The following is a 14,438-nucleotide window of genomic DNA, read 5'->3' on the forward strand; positions in this document are numbered from 1 at the left end:
GATAAAAAGTATGAGCTTAGAGACAAACTAGCAACCGTAGTTTCATCAAAATATTGATGGAAATAAACAATGTAGATTACTTAAGCATGAAGCATGTTGCAAAGACCAGGTTTTACCCTGGTTTAAAATTTCTTAAAGCTAAGTGTGACTGTCATTTCATACATTTTTTTTTATCTAAATAGCATATCATGGACAAAAAATCCTTTAGTCAAATAATAATTTCTATAGCCAAACTAGTAAAACTGTATCAAATGGCTAAAATGGCTCTTGACAGAGTGAGCCCTGAAGACCATAATTACAGTATCTAAGTATCAGGTGGTGTGGATCACGCAGCAAGCCACATTGAATTTACCAATCATCGTACGATAAGATTTCCAAAATCGTACAATCGTTAATAAGATGTACGGGGCCCAGAGCACAGTTCAGCGTAAATACTAAATATCAGTGGTGGTGGTGGTGGTGTTGGTAGCTACCCAGATGGATCAAGCAGCGAGCCACACATGCACACCACAACACAGTTATTCACATCACCGTTCCTGGGCAAGTTTTTGTAAAGCGTTTACCCTTTTAAAATGTTTACTTTCCAAGGGGACTCTAGTTTCTTTTGACATGCAAAACAAGGTAAGACGAAGACCGTAGAAAATTCCCGTCAATACAAGGAAAAACCCGCACCTCGGGTCGCCCGATTAAAAGTCCCAAAGCTCTCCTATGAGACGGACGGGGTTTTAAAAATCAGAAACTGTAAGATCCTTATAAGGGCTAACACAAACCCCCTGGGGGCAATATTTCTTACCCAAAGGGGGACAGGGGTTTGTTGATCACAATTTGATTTTTTTCCCGTAAATGTTTTTTCCTTGATAATCTTGTTTATATGTTGGGACAAAATGGTTTGGGAAATTTCCCTTTTCTACTAGGCCCTGGAATACTTTCATTTGTTTGTTCTTTGTATCTTTTAGATGCCTCTTCTGTCAAATTTTGCCAAGATTTTTTCATCTTCTTCACTTTAGTATTCGGATTTTGCTCTCTATTCATTTTCTTACCCGTCACTTTTTGCGTTTTAATTACCAGACCATCTTGATTTCTTACTTTTATATCCCTTGATACTTGTTTCAACTCATCGATTACACTTATTTCATTAATTTCAATTTCTTCAACATTAATGTGCGCCTTTTTGATATGTTTCTTGCATAAATCTTTTCTGGAGTATTGGCGACTGCAGGCACCACACTCGTACCTAAATTTTGCCGAATGCATTTTCTCGTGCCGGACCAGACTGCTTCCGTCACTAAACTGTTGATCGCAGGAAGAACATTTGTACGGTTTCTCACCGGTGTGTGTTCGGATATGTTTTTTGAGGTCAGAGGTTATCACAAAAGATTTCCCACAATGCTCGCAGACATGTTCCTTCTCACCGAGATGACGCTTGTAATGTTGCCTATATGTCCCTCGATCTGAAAAAAAAAACAATTTTTAGTTTTAAGAATTTAAAAATTTTTATTTTAAATGTAAATTCCAAATTTTATAAAATTTATATATTAAACACATAAGAAACTGCGCATGTTTCGTTGTAGCAAAACTATAGTTATATTGGTGATACACGCATGTTTGACAACGGGTACATGCCTTAATTGTACATAAAGCTGAAAAGTTAACGTTTTGCATTTTTTTGCCGTATACCATCTTGATAAATGTTAAATTTGTAATAAAATGCGTAAATACTACTAATTTAAAAAAAACCTGGTCGACTTCGAACTGAGAGGTCTCACGTAACTGGCGTCATTTAGAAATGGCTCGTACAAGATGTCGTTTCAAAACTAGGAGGGTTTAATTATACAAAGGCATATAGGGCAAGTGATCAAAAAGGTCAATGAAGTATGACCTCTAGTCACAAATGTAATATTTGGTTGCAGATTATTGTCCATCATTCATTCACCTTAAGGTATCTCGGAGCCTTCATACAGTGCATACACTTGGAGGAACCAACGACTAAATTGTCAACAAAATGTACCAGTCATGCCATTTATCTGAATTATTAATAATTATACACACAAACCTCTGAATTTCCTGAAACAGATGTCACAAGAAAATCTCAATTCCTCGTCATGCTGGTTCATATGTGCTTTCAGGTTTGATGGTCCACGAAAACCCAGACCACACACCTCACATTGCCAGGGCCTCTCTCCCGTGTGCTGATTTATGTGAATATCCATGTTCTGTTTTATAGTCATTTCCTTTCCACACATTATACACTGATACATCTTTTTACCTAAAATAATTACGTATGGTAGAGTCAAATCTTTCCAAAAGAGCATATTAACCTTACATGATCAGTCAAGGAAAATGGCCAAATGGTCAGACTGCACGGAAGTGCAGGCTGGCCTGGCTCTTTACTGGGGGCAAAGGATCACTTTCGGTTCCAGAAGGTTAAAAGGGTATTTTTTAGGAACAATGGGTATTTTTTTTAAATAGCACCAACACAGTGATAGTCATACTGCGTGTTACTGGTGAACGAATACCTCAGGAGCCCTTCCCTGCACTATTTCATGCACGAACAAGCTCCTGAATAGAACCAAAGACGTTCCGTAAGCTAGTTGGATAGCTTCCTCACATGAAGAATCCAAAGTCCCTGACGGGATTTCAACCCAAAGGGACGAGGGGCAAGAAGTTTTAAGTAAGCAACCTCAACCACTCTCCGTGGAGGTTAATAGTTAATACATGTAGTAAATAATGAGCTATGCAGATTATAAATGGTAATGGTTCACTGAAAATCAATGCTGCAGTTATGGAACTTGTTTAGTGGGCTATAATCATGACCCTATGCACCCATGCGACATTTCAAACTTTTAATGGTTGTTGTTGTAGAACGTGTATGCAAAACCTTGACCGGGACATTTCTAAATTCACAAAAGAGAGTTATTTAGAGGTACAAGTAAATTATGTTGGTCAGTGATTAATAATTTAATATGAACTTGCAAGATAATAAACTTTTTTTTATACTTTTTGCCTAGTTTGCTAAAATTGTAGCTTATGCCAACAGGCATGAGCCAGGTCAGGCTTCCACCTATCAGTAATTAAACGGTTGCAGTAGTATTTTGATACAGAAATCTATGAAATGAAACATATGAATGATAAACATTTTATACATTTTGTCCTCAACTCAAAAGGATAACACATTTCTCCTGTGATTTACAGGCAGCACTACAGATGTTTACATTTCCTTATTTAGTGCTCGCCAATTTTTTTAAGCCAATCACCGACGAGGATTTTTCTAATTTTCAGGTTACAAATCTTAATAGAACAGATTTTATATAAACTGGACGTTTTATATTATAAAACGCAAGTGGGCGGAGCACTAAGCCGGTTAGAGTGCATATTGGTTGTTCTTCGTAAATAAGAAAGTTACAGTCGCTTCGCAAGCTCCGCTCCTTTTTAGCTTTCTTATTTACGAAGAACACCCAATATGCACTCTAACCTATACTTGGAACATATAGAATGGAAAAATACAAGGAAAGAGGAATAACATTTTCATATTATTTGAAATTATCAACAAGACATCAACTTTCTTTTCAGTCCTTTTATAAGTTTATACATATCATCTCATAAAAGGATTATTCATATTCTCATTCAACAATGTAAAACTTAAATCTGTGCTTGGTATACAGACATGCCAACCGGCCCCACCCCTGCCAGCCCCTACCCCCACCCCTGCCAGCCCCTACCCCCACTGATCTGCCAGCCCCTACCCCCACTGATCTTTTTTCTTATAAGATTTTTCTTGCTGTAACTTGCCAAAACTACATACCACAAGTGTATTTAAGAGGACATGAATGGAGAAAAGAATATCACAAATTTTGGTGCTCACCATACCTATTTTCTAAAAACATTGAGGCAAAATGAATGTTGCAGTAAAATAACTAGCTAAGAATTTGGACCTTTGTGTTGATGTGTATAGTATAAATTCATTGATACAGAATAACCAACAGACCAGAATAGATTAAGCATAGTCCTATTTGAAAAGGGAAATAACCAGAGCAAAATGAGAGTCCACTACCATGCTACTTGCCAAACGCATGGACATTTCATTGTCAAGAATATGTTAAAATATTAAGTCATTGGTACATGTAGAAACTTAAAGTGGATTGACCTACAATGGGCTCATTTTCCATCAGTATTTCAAATATTGATAAAAAAAAACAACATAGAAATGTATTGTTTGGATATTCTGATGAAATATTTCTTAAAATGAAAATTTTGATAGGGTTCCGAGTCATTTAGTATGAGCATTTATGTAACACAGAACAATATTTTGTTCTTTTTTTGTTCTTATTATCTGCTAATATATAAAGATATGTAATTTCAGATCATGTATCATACACTTGTAAATAATTCATCTGTGATTTGTTGTCAAACATAACACTAGATACTATAAACATAATTATTCATGGTATGACAGACCTTCCATTATTGACCAATTCAATTTAAGATATATTTAAATTACCAGAATACTAGGTTAACCTAGTACAGACAGATGGACAAGCAGTTCAATTAAAACAAGAACTGTCGGAGGACAGTAACGCTCGACTATTCGAAAATTTGTCACAAGGGTGTTTCATTGAGTATAATAATGCTTACCTATATGAATACATAAAATTGTCCGAAAAGGTACAAACTCTTCAAGTTTCAATACATTCCCTTCAGTAGTTATGGAGAGACAAGCTTACATGCAAAAACTTTACCAAGAATTCATGAGTCGAAAAAGGGGCATAATTATGCAAAAAAAGCAAATCAGAGTTATGGGACTTGTACCAATCATCTTAGATAATCACAGAGAACAAGTGTGTGAAGTTTCAATCCATTCCCTTCAGTAGTTATGGAGATAACAGCTTACATGCAAAAAAACTTAACCAAGAATTTTCTAAGTCGAAAAAAGGGGCATAATTATGTAAAAAAGCAATCAGAGTTATGGGACTTGTGGCAATATCTTAGATAATCACAGAAAACAAGTGTGTGAAGTTTCAATCCATTCCCTTCAGTAGTTATGGAGATACCAGCTTACACGCAAAAACTTAACAAGAATTTCTAAGTCGAAAAAGGGGCATAATTATGTAAAAAAGCAAATCAGAGTTATGGGACTTGTGCCAATCATCTTAGATAATCACAGAGAACAAGTGTTGTGAAGTTTCAATCAATTCCCTTCAGTAGTTATGGAGATAACAGCTTACATACAAAAACTTAACCAAGAATTTCTAAGTCGAAAAAAGGGGCATAATTATGAAAAAAAAAGCAAATCAGAGTTATGGGACTTGTGCCAATCATCTTAGATAATCACAGAGAACAAGTGTGTGAAGTTTCAATCCATTCCCTTCAGTAGTTATGGAGATAACAGCTTACATACAAAACTTAACCAAGAATTTCTAAGTCGAAAAAGGGGCATAATTATGAAAAAAAGCAAATCAGAGTTATGGGACTTGTGCCAATCATCTTAGATAATCACAGAGAACAAGTGTGTGAAGTTTCAATCCATTCCCTTCAGTAGTTATGGAGATAACAGCTTACATACAAAAAACTTAACCAAGAATTTCTAAGTCGAAAAAGGGGCATAATTATGAAAAAAAGCAAATCAGAGTTATGGGACTTGTGCCAATCATCTTAGATAATCACAGAGAACAAGTGTGTGAAGTTTCAATCCATTCCCTTCAGTAGTTATGGAGATACCAGCTTACATACAAAAACTTAACCACAGGGACGCCGACGCCGACAAATGGGTGACTGCATTAGCTCGATTATTCTGCGAATAGTCGAGCTAAAAATTAAAGTGAATTTTAAAACACACCAATACATTTTTTTTCTATTTACAAATATTCCATGTTCTTTATTGCATTCATTCCATTTATATTTAAGATATGTAAATAACTATAATACAGTCTTCTACAATATTGTAAAACTATCTACAACTGTAGTCAAATTAACCATAGATGGATTTTCTATTGTAGCCCCTGCAGTAATATGATCATTTCTAGTCAATTTTTCATTTTCTAACTTTGTATCAATCACAAATGATTCCAATTTCTCTCTATCCATTTTCCCAAGAGCATACTGTTCCTTGTGGCATTTCTGCAAATGGCTTATCACAGAGTTTTTCCTAGAAAATGCCCGATTACACAGAGAACACAAGAATGGTTTCGGTATGACATGGTTTTCTGTATGTCTATACAAGGCACTTATATCAGAGAACTGTTTATCGCAATGTTTACAACTGTATGGTGTAGCACCGGTGTGTGAGCGGGTGTGCTTGTTTAAATCTCCTTTCGTCACAAACTCCTTGGAACAATATTCACAAACAAAAGCCTTCAAGTCAAGGTGTCTCAGTAGATGCTGCTTCAGTACTCGATTACCTGAAGTGAGATGTTCACATAAGACATGAGCTAGAAAATTGTATTTGGAATAGTTTATCATAAAATGTCACACAGATACTTTACAGGTTAAATGGCAACTCTAGCTTTACTGGTAAAGAATGGTACCCATTTGTGAATTATTTCAGGCACAAAAAGACTAGTGATGACCTAATATGAAAGACAATTAAGGGAGTAGTTATCGGCTCCCAAAAATGACTTACTAGTAAAAGTTAAAGGTGCAGAAAAGAGAGATACGAACTGACCCTCCCCATTTCCCTTTTTTTATCATCAATAATTGATTCTCAATGATTGTCTTTAATCATGCAAAGTTAAACAAAAATATCTATGATAGTTTAAATTTTCCTTCTTTGCCTTTGAATAAAACTTTCATTACTCCAGGAAGCATCTTAACAAGCATTCAAATTCCTGGCACAATCAAAACCTACAACACTGCCAGCCATTTCAATTCTTTAACACAAATACATTATACTTGTGTTTTTAATCTTTCATTTTAATTTCTGTTTTCTTTGGACATTTTGGAAAGCTGCTCCAGAATAATTATTGGCCATCAAAATTCTGTAGTTCTAAATAATGTACTATAAAACAGTAATTAAAACGAAATTGTCTGAAAAATATCCATTTCAAATTTTATGTGATCATATGAAGGATGCTATAGATGGCTTATCAGCAGCTATCAAAGTCCTATTCATCAGTGGAAGTATGGGAGTCATTAACTCTTGACTTTGGCTTAGGACTTATAAAATATAATGTTTTTCCTTCTTTACCTATATAATGTGACTCCCAATGTCAAACATTTTTGCAGTCTCTTACTTCCAGGAACCACAGGCGCTTGTCACATAATCAAATATTTTACATAATCAGCCTATAAATGTACATTAACCCTTTCCCCCATGAGCATATTGTGAAAAATGGCCGTTTTCACTGAAAAGCTTCCTGTTACAAGTTCAAACTGCTATGAAACTATGAAAAATGTTTCAATACTAATCAAACTTGGCACAAATGTTGACTGGACCATTGCCTTTGTAATGACATGATCAGTCTTCAATTTCCGGTTACCATGGCAACGAGGGGACATCTCAAAATTGCCAAAAATCACTATTTTGCCTCGATATTTTCCATCAAAATTTATTTCAAAGTGCTGCAACTGCTCAAGGGATTGAGATAGAGTCAAAGGCTTTTCAGCGTTGGTTAAAAATTACATTATGATCGACCTGGGGTCATTTTTAGCCTCTCACAAGTCCAAAATTTTCTTGGCGATGAGGGGGACCCCGCCCCCCTTCATACCCCCCTAACAGTAGGGGGCACATCCCCCTTCTGGCAACCCCCTGATGTATCTTTTGGATGGGGAGCGGCGCTGAAAAAGTGCTCAATTTTTTAAGCAACATTTCTCAAACGAAAACTTATGTTTGGGGCCCAACCAGGACATTTTTTCACTATTTGAGGCCTAAAAAAAGGGGGGGGGGGGGGGGGGTCGAAAGTGCGTTGTTTCGCGTATATATGTGGTAAAGGGTTAAGGTATCTTATTATAGTATATAGCCCATATAAAACATAAAAAAAGTTTGTCTCAAGCACCTGTGTTTGGAACTTAATGGAAGCCCTGAAGCCCTGATTTACATTGTAACTTAATATTAATGTAGACAATTTTTTTTAATATTAATGCAGACAATTTTTTTTTCTAAACAAATAAAAGGCATCTTACATTTAAACGTCTGTGGACACAGTGGACATTGGAAAGGTCTCTCCTCTTGGTGAACTATTTTATGCTTCTGAAGATTGTTGTTGCTTTTAAAACTACTTCCACATATTTCACACACAAAGTCTCTTGTCGCTGTATGCTCGTATATGTGCTTTTTGGCATTATGGCGGTATTTTGACGAGTAGCCGCACTTCGGGCAGCCATACATTGGTATACCTAAATAACATTAAACAAAACATTTCTTTTAAGCTGTACAAAACTTAAATCAGATTGAATTCTAATTCAAACACTTAAAAGTGCTCAACTAAAGGTCAAAAAGCTTGAAAAACATAAAACTTGAATTTTTGTTTAATAAGTCCTTGGCATTGAAAATGGAGCAATATGCAAAAGATAATTAAGAAATATATTCAGAACTACATTTGTAAACTTCAAATGAATTTAAGAATGATTCTAAGCCAGATTCTTGATAAAAGCATTTGTATGTTTTTCATTTTTGGGTCATTTTGTACAATAAAAAAGATTCAAAACTATTTTTCGAGAAAAACAGAGTAAACTTAAACATTTCAGGCACAAGTGGGCACAGATCTACCTTTTCCTTGATTTTATGAATGAGTGCATGTAAAAAATTTAAGATTTTAGTGACGGAATAATCAATTTGAATGCCATTTGTAGAAATTTTTGATTTTTAGAATTTTTTATCGCTTTTTATTGCAATAAAATATTGATTATTTCAATATTAATGAAATTAAGCATTTCAATACTTCTATCATTTTAAACAAAATTCAAGTAAAATTACTATAATCATATTCTTTAAACATACATAGAAAAATGATCTGACGAAGAAAACACTTACCATGATTTTACAAAATTCCTGACATCATTTTCTAGGTGAAGTAAGAAACACAAAAATATCGTATCCTAAACACTCATTTTTTGGCGTAAAACAGACATTTTCCTTATAATCGATTAAAATGTTGAAAATTTCCATAGAGTACCCACAAGGTTCAAAATGTATAAAGAAGATTTATTTCCTATCAGCACGAATCTTTTTGGTAACTGTATTTGTATATATATGAATATAATAACGTTAGCATCTATATTTTAAAGTTTAACCATCTATAAACTGAATAACATTTAAGATGATGTATAATATAATATATATGTATTGATTTTGTTCTATTTCCCCCATTATTCCAACATCACCCCATTATTCCAAAATCACCACACTGAAATTTCCAATTAAGATTGGTCTGTGCTTAAACCTTTTTATTACACGGCTTAGCGGATGGGAATGTCACATTTTATATTAAATTTTATTTTCCAGATGTTTCGAAAAACACAATTCTTAGAAATGAAGTTCAAAGAAAAAAATAAGTTATACTTGTACATATGTAAATGTACATAATACTAATATAGAACAGTAATATATCTAACTACATGTATTATTTCCTAATTGAAACAATTTCCCTAATTTAAAAGATCCGGCTGAAAACAGCAAAAAAAGTCATGCAAATATCTCATATAAAAAAGATCATTTTCCTAAGTAAATTTTTAAGACTGCTACTAATATCAAAAATTTGTACAAATGGCTATTCTAAGTGATGAAATTGTATGCTTTACAACAAACAAAATAATCTTTGTTAAAAGAAAGAAACAAAAGTTTGTAATCAGTAATGACTTGTTAAAGTAAAAATCACACCTGAACAAGATGCATGCCATAAGACTACAAGAACGTGTATATGGATATTTGAAATACTGCTTTGGCCTTCCAATTGTACATACATTTACACATACATGTAATCAGTATTCATAATTCAAATTCAAAACCAACCTGCATTTATTTAAACTTTTAGAAAACTTTTAAAATGTTCATAATTACTTTTCAGGGTAGAAAAAATAAGACACAAACCTTCCTCCGATATCATAACAGTGTACAGCTGTGTAGTCTCTCCTTTCTTCTTGACAGTGCTGCTCGGATTTGCATTTGACTCCTTCTTCTCTACCACATTCCTAGTTTTCCTCTTTTTTGTATTTGTACCTGTTGATTTATCACCCTCAATATCACCTTTATCATCATTTTTACTGCTGATTTCCGTTTCTTTCAAAGTTTCTGATTTTTCAATATTATCATCATAACCCTCTACTTCAATTTCTACATTGTAATCTTCAACATCAGCAGTATCTTCTAAATTTGTGTTTTCTGTACTATAAACAATGTCAGGATCTGTATCAGGTACTTTAACATTTTCTCCCATATTTTCATCTTTTATTATAGGATCTTTATTATCTTTCAGAGAGTCTTCTATTACAGGTTTAATGTCTTTCAGAGAGGTTGTTTTAACTTTTTTTGCGATTGTTCTTTTACATTTTATCTTTGAATGTTTTAGACATTTCAACTTACTTGCTCTTTTAACTTTGTTCTTCCCTTTTTCAGAACTATTTGTTTCTTCACTACTGGCCTGTAAGACATTTTCAGGGGCAGTGAGCTTCATAAAATATTTTGTAAAACCATTAGTGGTTTCACCTTTCTCTATGGTACTAACATATAACTCATTTTCAATATCCATCTCAATCATTAAGAACCTATTTGGATTCACAAGTTTTAAAGTGATTGGTTCAAGACGGAGCACACATTTTTCATCAGACTTAAAAAGTCTACAAAAGTCCTCCTGCATCCTACTTTCAACATCACCTTCCAACGTGTTGTCTTGAACTTGTTCTTCATTGTCATATAAGTTATCAAGTTTTGGCAATTTGCAAGACCCTTTTGATTGAGGCACAGACTTTTTGCGTTTCAGTGCTCTGTTTTCCCTTTTTAACTTTGCACAATCTGTATCATTCTCATGCTTTCTGAAAGACTCTGATGTTTTTCTGGAACTTTTTATAGCTTGATCTTGTATTCGTCTACATCTTAATGTCATCGTTTTAGTCTTGACAGTTTTATTTTTATTTATTTTATTGAAAGATTTCATTACATTTGCATCTTTATTTATAAGTTTATCACAACTGACATTTTCCTCTTCATCAGCCTCTTGATCTCTTTGCAAAGGTTTTTGCAAACTTTCAATCACTTCTGATTCTAGACTTTCTACCACAATTTCATCTTTGACACTACTGTGTGTATCTCTATTTACCTGAAGAAAGTCTGAAGTATTTTGAGGTTCATCCAAAGGTAATACTTTTTGTATATCTGAGGATCTACTAATCACCATATCAGATGTTACTATTGTATCTTCAGTTATTGTTTCATCATGTAAATGCGTATTAGCTATTCCACATTCAGCACCAAAACCTGAATTCTCAACTTCAGTAACTTTCTCATTTACATCTGCTTTTGTCAGTTCCGAAACTTCAGTTTTAGGTTTACCTTTTTCTAAGTACTCTTCAAAAACTTCTTTCTTTGATTTCCCAGCACTATTTAAATCATCCAGGGAAAATTTCTGTAAATGTGATGATGATTGTTTTCTTTCAGTGATGACACTCTTTCTCTGTTTTCCTTTCACACCTTTAGGTCTACATTTCCTTGTATCTGAAATCACTTCTGTATCATTTTCTGTCCAGTTCTGTTTACCTTGAATCACCTGTATCTCTCTGACCTCCCCCCGGCTGTTTGTGCAAACTAGGTAGCTCTTATCAGCCAGAGATCCACTCTCTGAAGTAACAACATTTGTATCACCAGCAACTGCAGTATCCGTTATATTGGCAACAGCATCTTCCAGTTCTTTATTACTATCCAGATTCAACTGATTATCAGCAGTGTTTGGTAAATGAATAAAAGTACTTTGAGCATTAACAGATGTATCACTAAGAAATGGCTGAATTATCACAAACTGCTGTATTCCCTGAGAATTTCCAACAGTGTTAGTAAGATTGTAACTAATATTTGAGTTCTCAATGGGCTGGTATGAAACCATATTATCATTATGTAAAGAGGTCAGTTCTTGGTTGGTGAATGTTGATGTTGCATAGTCAGTGTCAGATATAACATCAGCAATTGGTTGAGCTGAATACTCATCAGTTTGCTGTATGGTTGCTATGTCAGCAAGAAGTGAAACATAACTGCCTTGTGCAGATGTTACATCAGGTTGGGAAAGGGCCTGAGGGCACTGACTATCTATCTGCCCTAATGGAAGACTATCCCCTTGTCCAAGATCACCAGGATTCCCAAGCTCATGTGAGGTCATTTCATGAACTGTTTGTGCCTCATTTTCAAATTGAGCATTTATAGTTTGGTTTTCGTCAGTATTACTTGAGACTGGTACTGTAAACATTTTCTGGAATAAAATAAAATGAAAATCAAATTACAAACAAGATAAGAGTGAGATAATTGCCCTTTTATCCTTCCAAAACTAAATACAAAATTGTACTTCTCTATATTTTTTTTTGTACATTTGTAAGTAACATACATGCAATGATTTGTGCACACCAGTTTCTTTAGAGTCCTTTTTTTCCTTCTACATCAGGGCAGAGATTGAAAATTCCACTTGTCAGCTAGTATTAGTAATTACATGTAGAATTTAATTCAATGCTTGAGGAATTTTACAAGCATTATGATTTCTGTTCGCTATATTTTGCTGATTTTGTTCATCGGCAATAAATGTGCATACATTTGTACTTCCATGCATGGACTTTGGAAAATTTGCAGTTATAAACATATTTTCTGCGTGAAATTAAAATGCGTTATTGTGCCTGACTTGGCATGCTGGCAAAGAAAACTACAAAAAGATTCTAGTTAATATAAAAAACACATGTCTCAAATTTACTATTGAACAATCTAAATAGGTATAACCGAGGTCAATGTCCTGTTTTTTGTTTGACAGGTATAACCGTATTACAAATTTATGGAGTGAGGTAGGGTGAGAGTGGTTTCGTCGAACTACCGGTTCGGCGAACTTATCTTATATAATTAAACAGGTAGTGGTTTCGGTGAACTTAATTTATATAGTGCAAACAATAATTATTGTATAATGGGCATGCCAATTACCGTGGTTTATCACACATTCTCATGCAATTAACGACAAAATATTGAAAATTTTAACCTATTATTTTCTTTAGTATAATAGTAATATTTACATAAAAGCATTACACAATACAAAAGAACAACATCATAGAAATATATACACGTATATATAAGTAAAACCTGGGAAAAAAACGAATTTATAAAAAATATTGATGATAAAAACATTATATTTATGAACCATGTGTACTTTGCCTTTAATTACTTTATAAGATCGATGAAACCACTTTCTCACCTCTTCATAAATTAAGTTCGCCGAACCGGTAGTTTGACGAAACCACCATAATTCGTGAGGTATACATACAGTTTGATTAACTAGATTGACATTTATAAATTTTTACGAAACATCAGTTGTGTTAAGAGAAACACCACTGAGATAAGGAAAATCTTACTCGCCCTATTTGGCCCGACCCAAACTTTCACTCAAACTTTCACTGGCAAATATGAGCAGGCGAGGACTTTGTCGAGGTCTGCAAGATCAATTTTGAAAGTACATAAATAAATAACTTAAAATTTTAAGAAATAGTATTGGCTTTATTTTGAGAGTTTGCTATTGTTTTAAAGACAATCGTGTAGCCAACACTATTTTAAGTGCTTAAAAATATGAACTATCCGAATACTATGACACTTGCACGAGTTAAATCAAAGAGCTATATTAATATAATTTATGATGCAACATACATATTACAATATACAAACATACTTAACACTATTTTCCCTACTTTTGCTAAGATTTTACTTCCATCAGCCCGTATTCTCTTCGTATTAACTGGAAATTATTTATCAATTAACTCAGGTTGTTGTTGTTTTATAATTCGCTTACGACTTAGCAATGGTGAATCGTTATCATCCAACGAACTAAGTGCAACGACAAGGCCCGTGTCCCAAAATTAAAAAAAAAAACACAGGAAAAATATGATGATACTTATTCAAAACATTATTTAACGTTACAGGAACATACAATAGGCAACTATATATATTGGTGGACCATCCTTCCTTCCCCTTCCCCGCAAAAAACAAACAAACTATTTATCATGTATATATATAGCACGGATTTATATTGTCAATTAAAGTCCGTGGTTCAGGTCACGATTGTATAGAACTTAACACCATATATACCATCAGATGACTACGTTAAAGTACCACATATCCACTTTATATATATTTCTTCATATACATATGTAATAGCGCTAGTTAATTGTTAACGTTGTCCTTACAATCATCAGCAGCAGCAGTAACAGCATATCGACCCATTAATCTCTCTTCTCGCTAGAATGTCATGCATGGTGCTAGTTCATGGTAGTAATTG

General features: G+C 34.0%; 1 protein-coding gene across 1 annotated transcript; it reads right to left on the reverse strand.

Annotated features, from left to right (window-relative positions):
* Window positions 1–867: 867 nt before the first annotated feature.
* Window positions 868–13,962, reverse strand: LOC132731057 (uncharacterized). Its single transcript, XM_060717167.1, has 4 exons — window positions 13,833–13,962; window positions 10,022–12,386; window positions 2,054–2,266; window positions 868–1,451 (listed from the first exon to the last, which is right to left on the reverse strand). Exons 2-4 carry the CDS (start codon window positions 12,381–12,383, stop codon window positions 868–870), a joined length of 3,159 nt encoding a protein of 1,052 aa, XP_060573150.1. The 5' UTR covers window positions 12,384–12,386; window positions 13,833–13,962.
* Window positions 13,963–14,438: the final 476 nt, after the last annotated feature.

Source organism: Ruditapes philippinarum, unplaced genomic scaffold (genome assembly GCF_026571515.1).
Source record: "Ruditapes philippinarum isolate M1 unplaced genomic scaffold, ASM2657151v2 ctg1239_1_1_1_1, whole genome shotgun sequence".
Classification (NCBI taxonomy): Eukaryota; Metazoa; Mollusca; class Bivalvia; order Venerida; family Veneridae; genus Ruditapes; species Ruditapes philippinarum.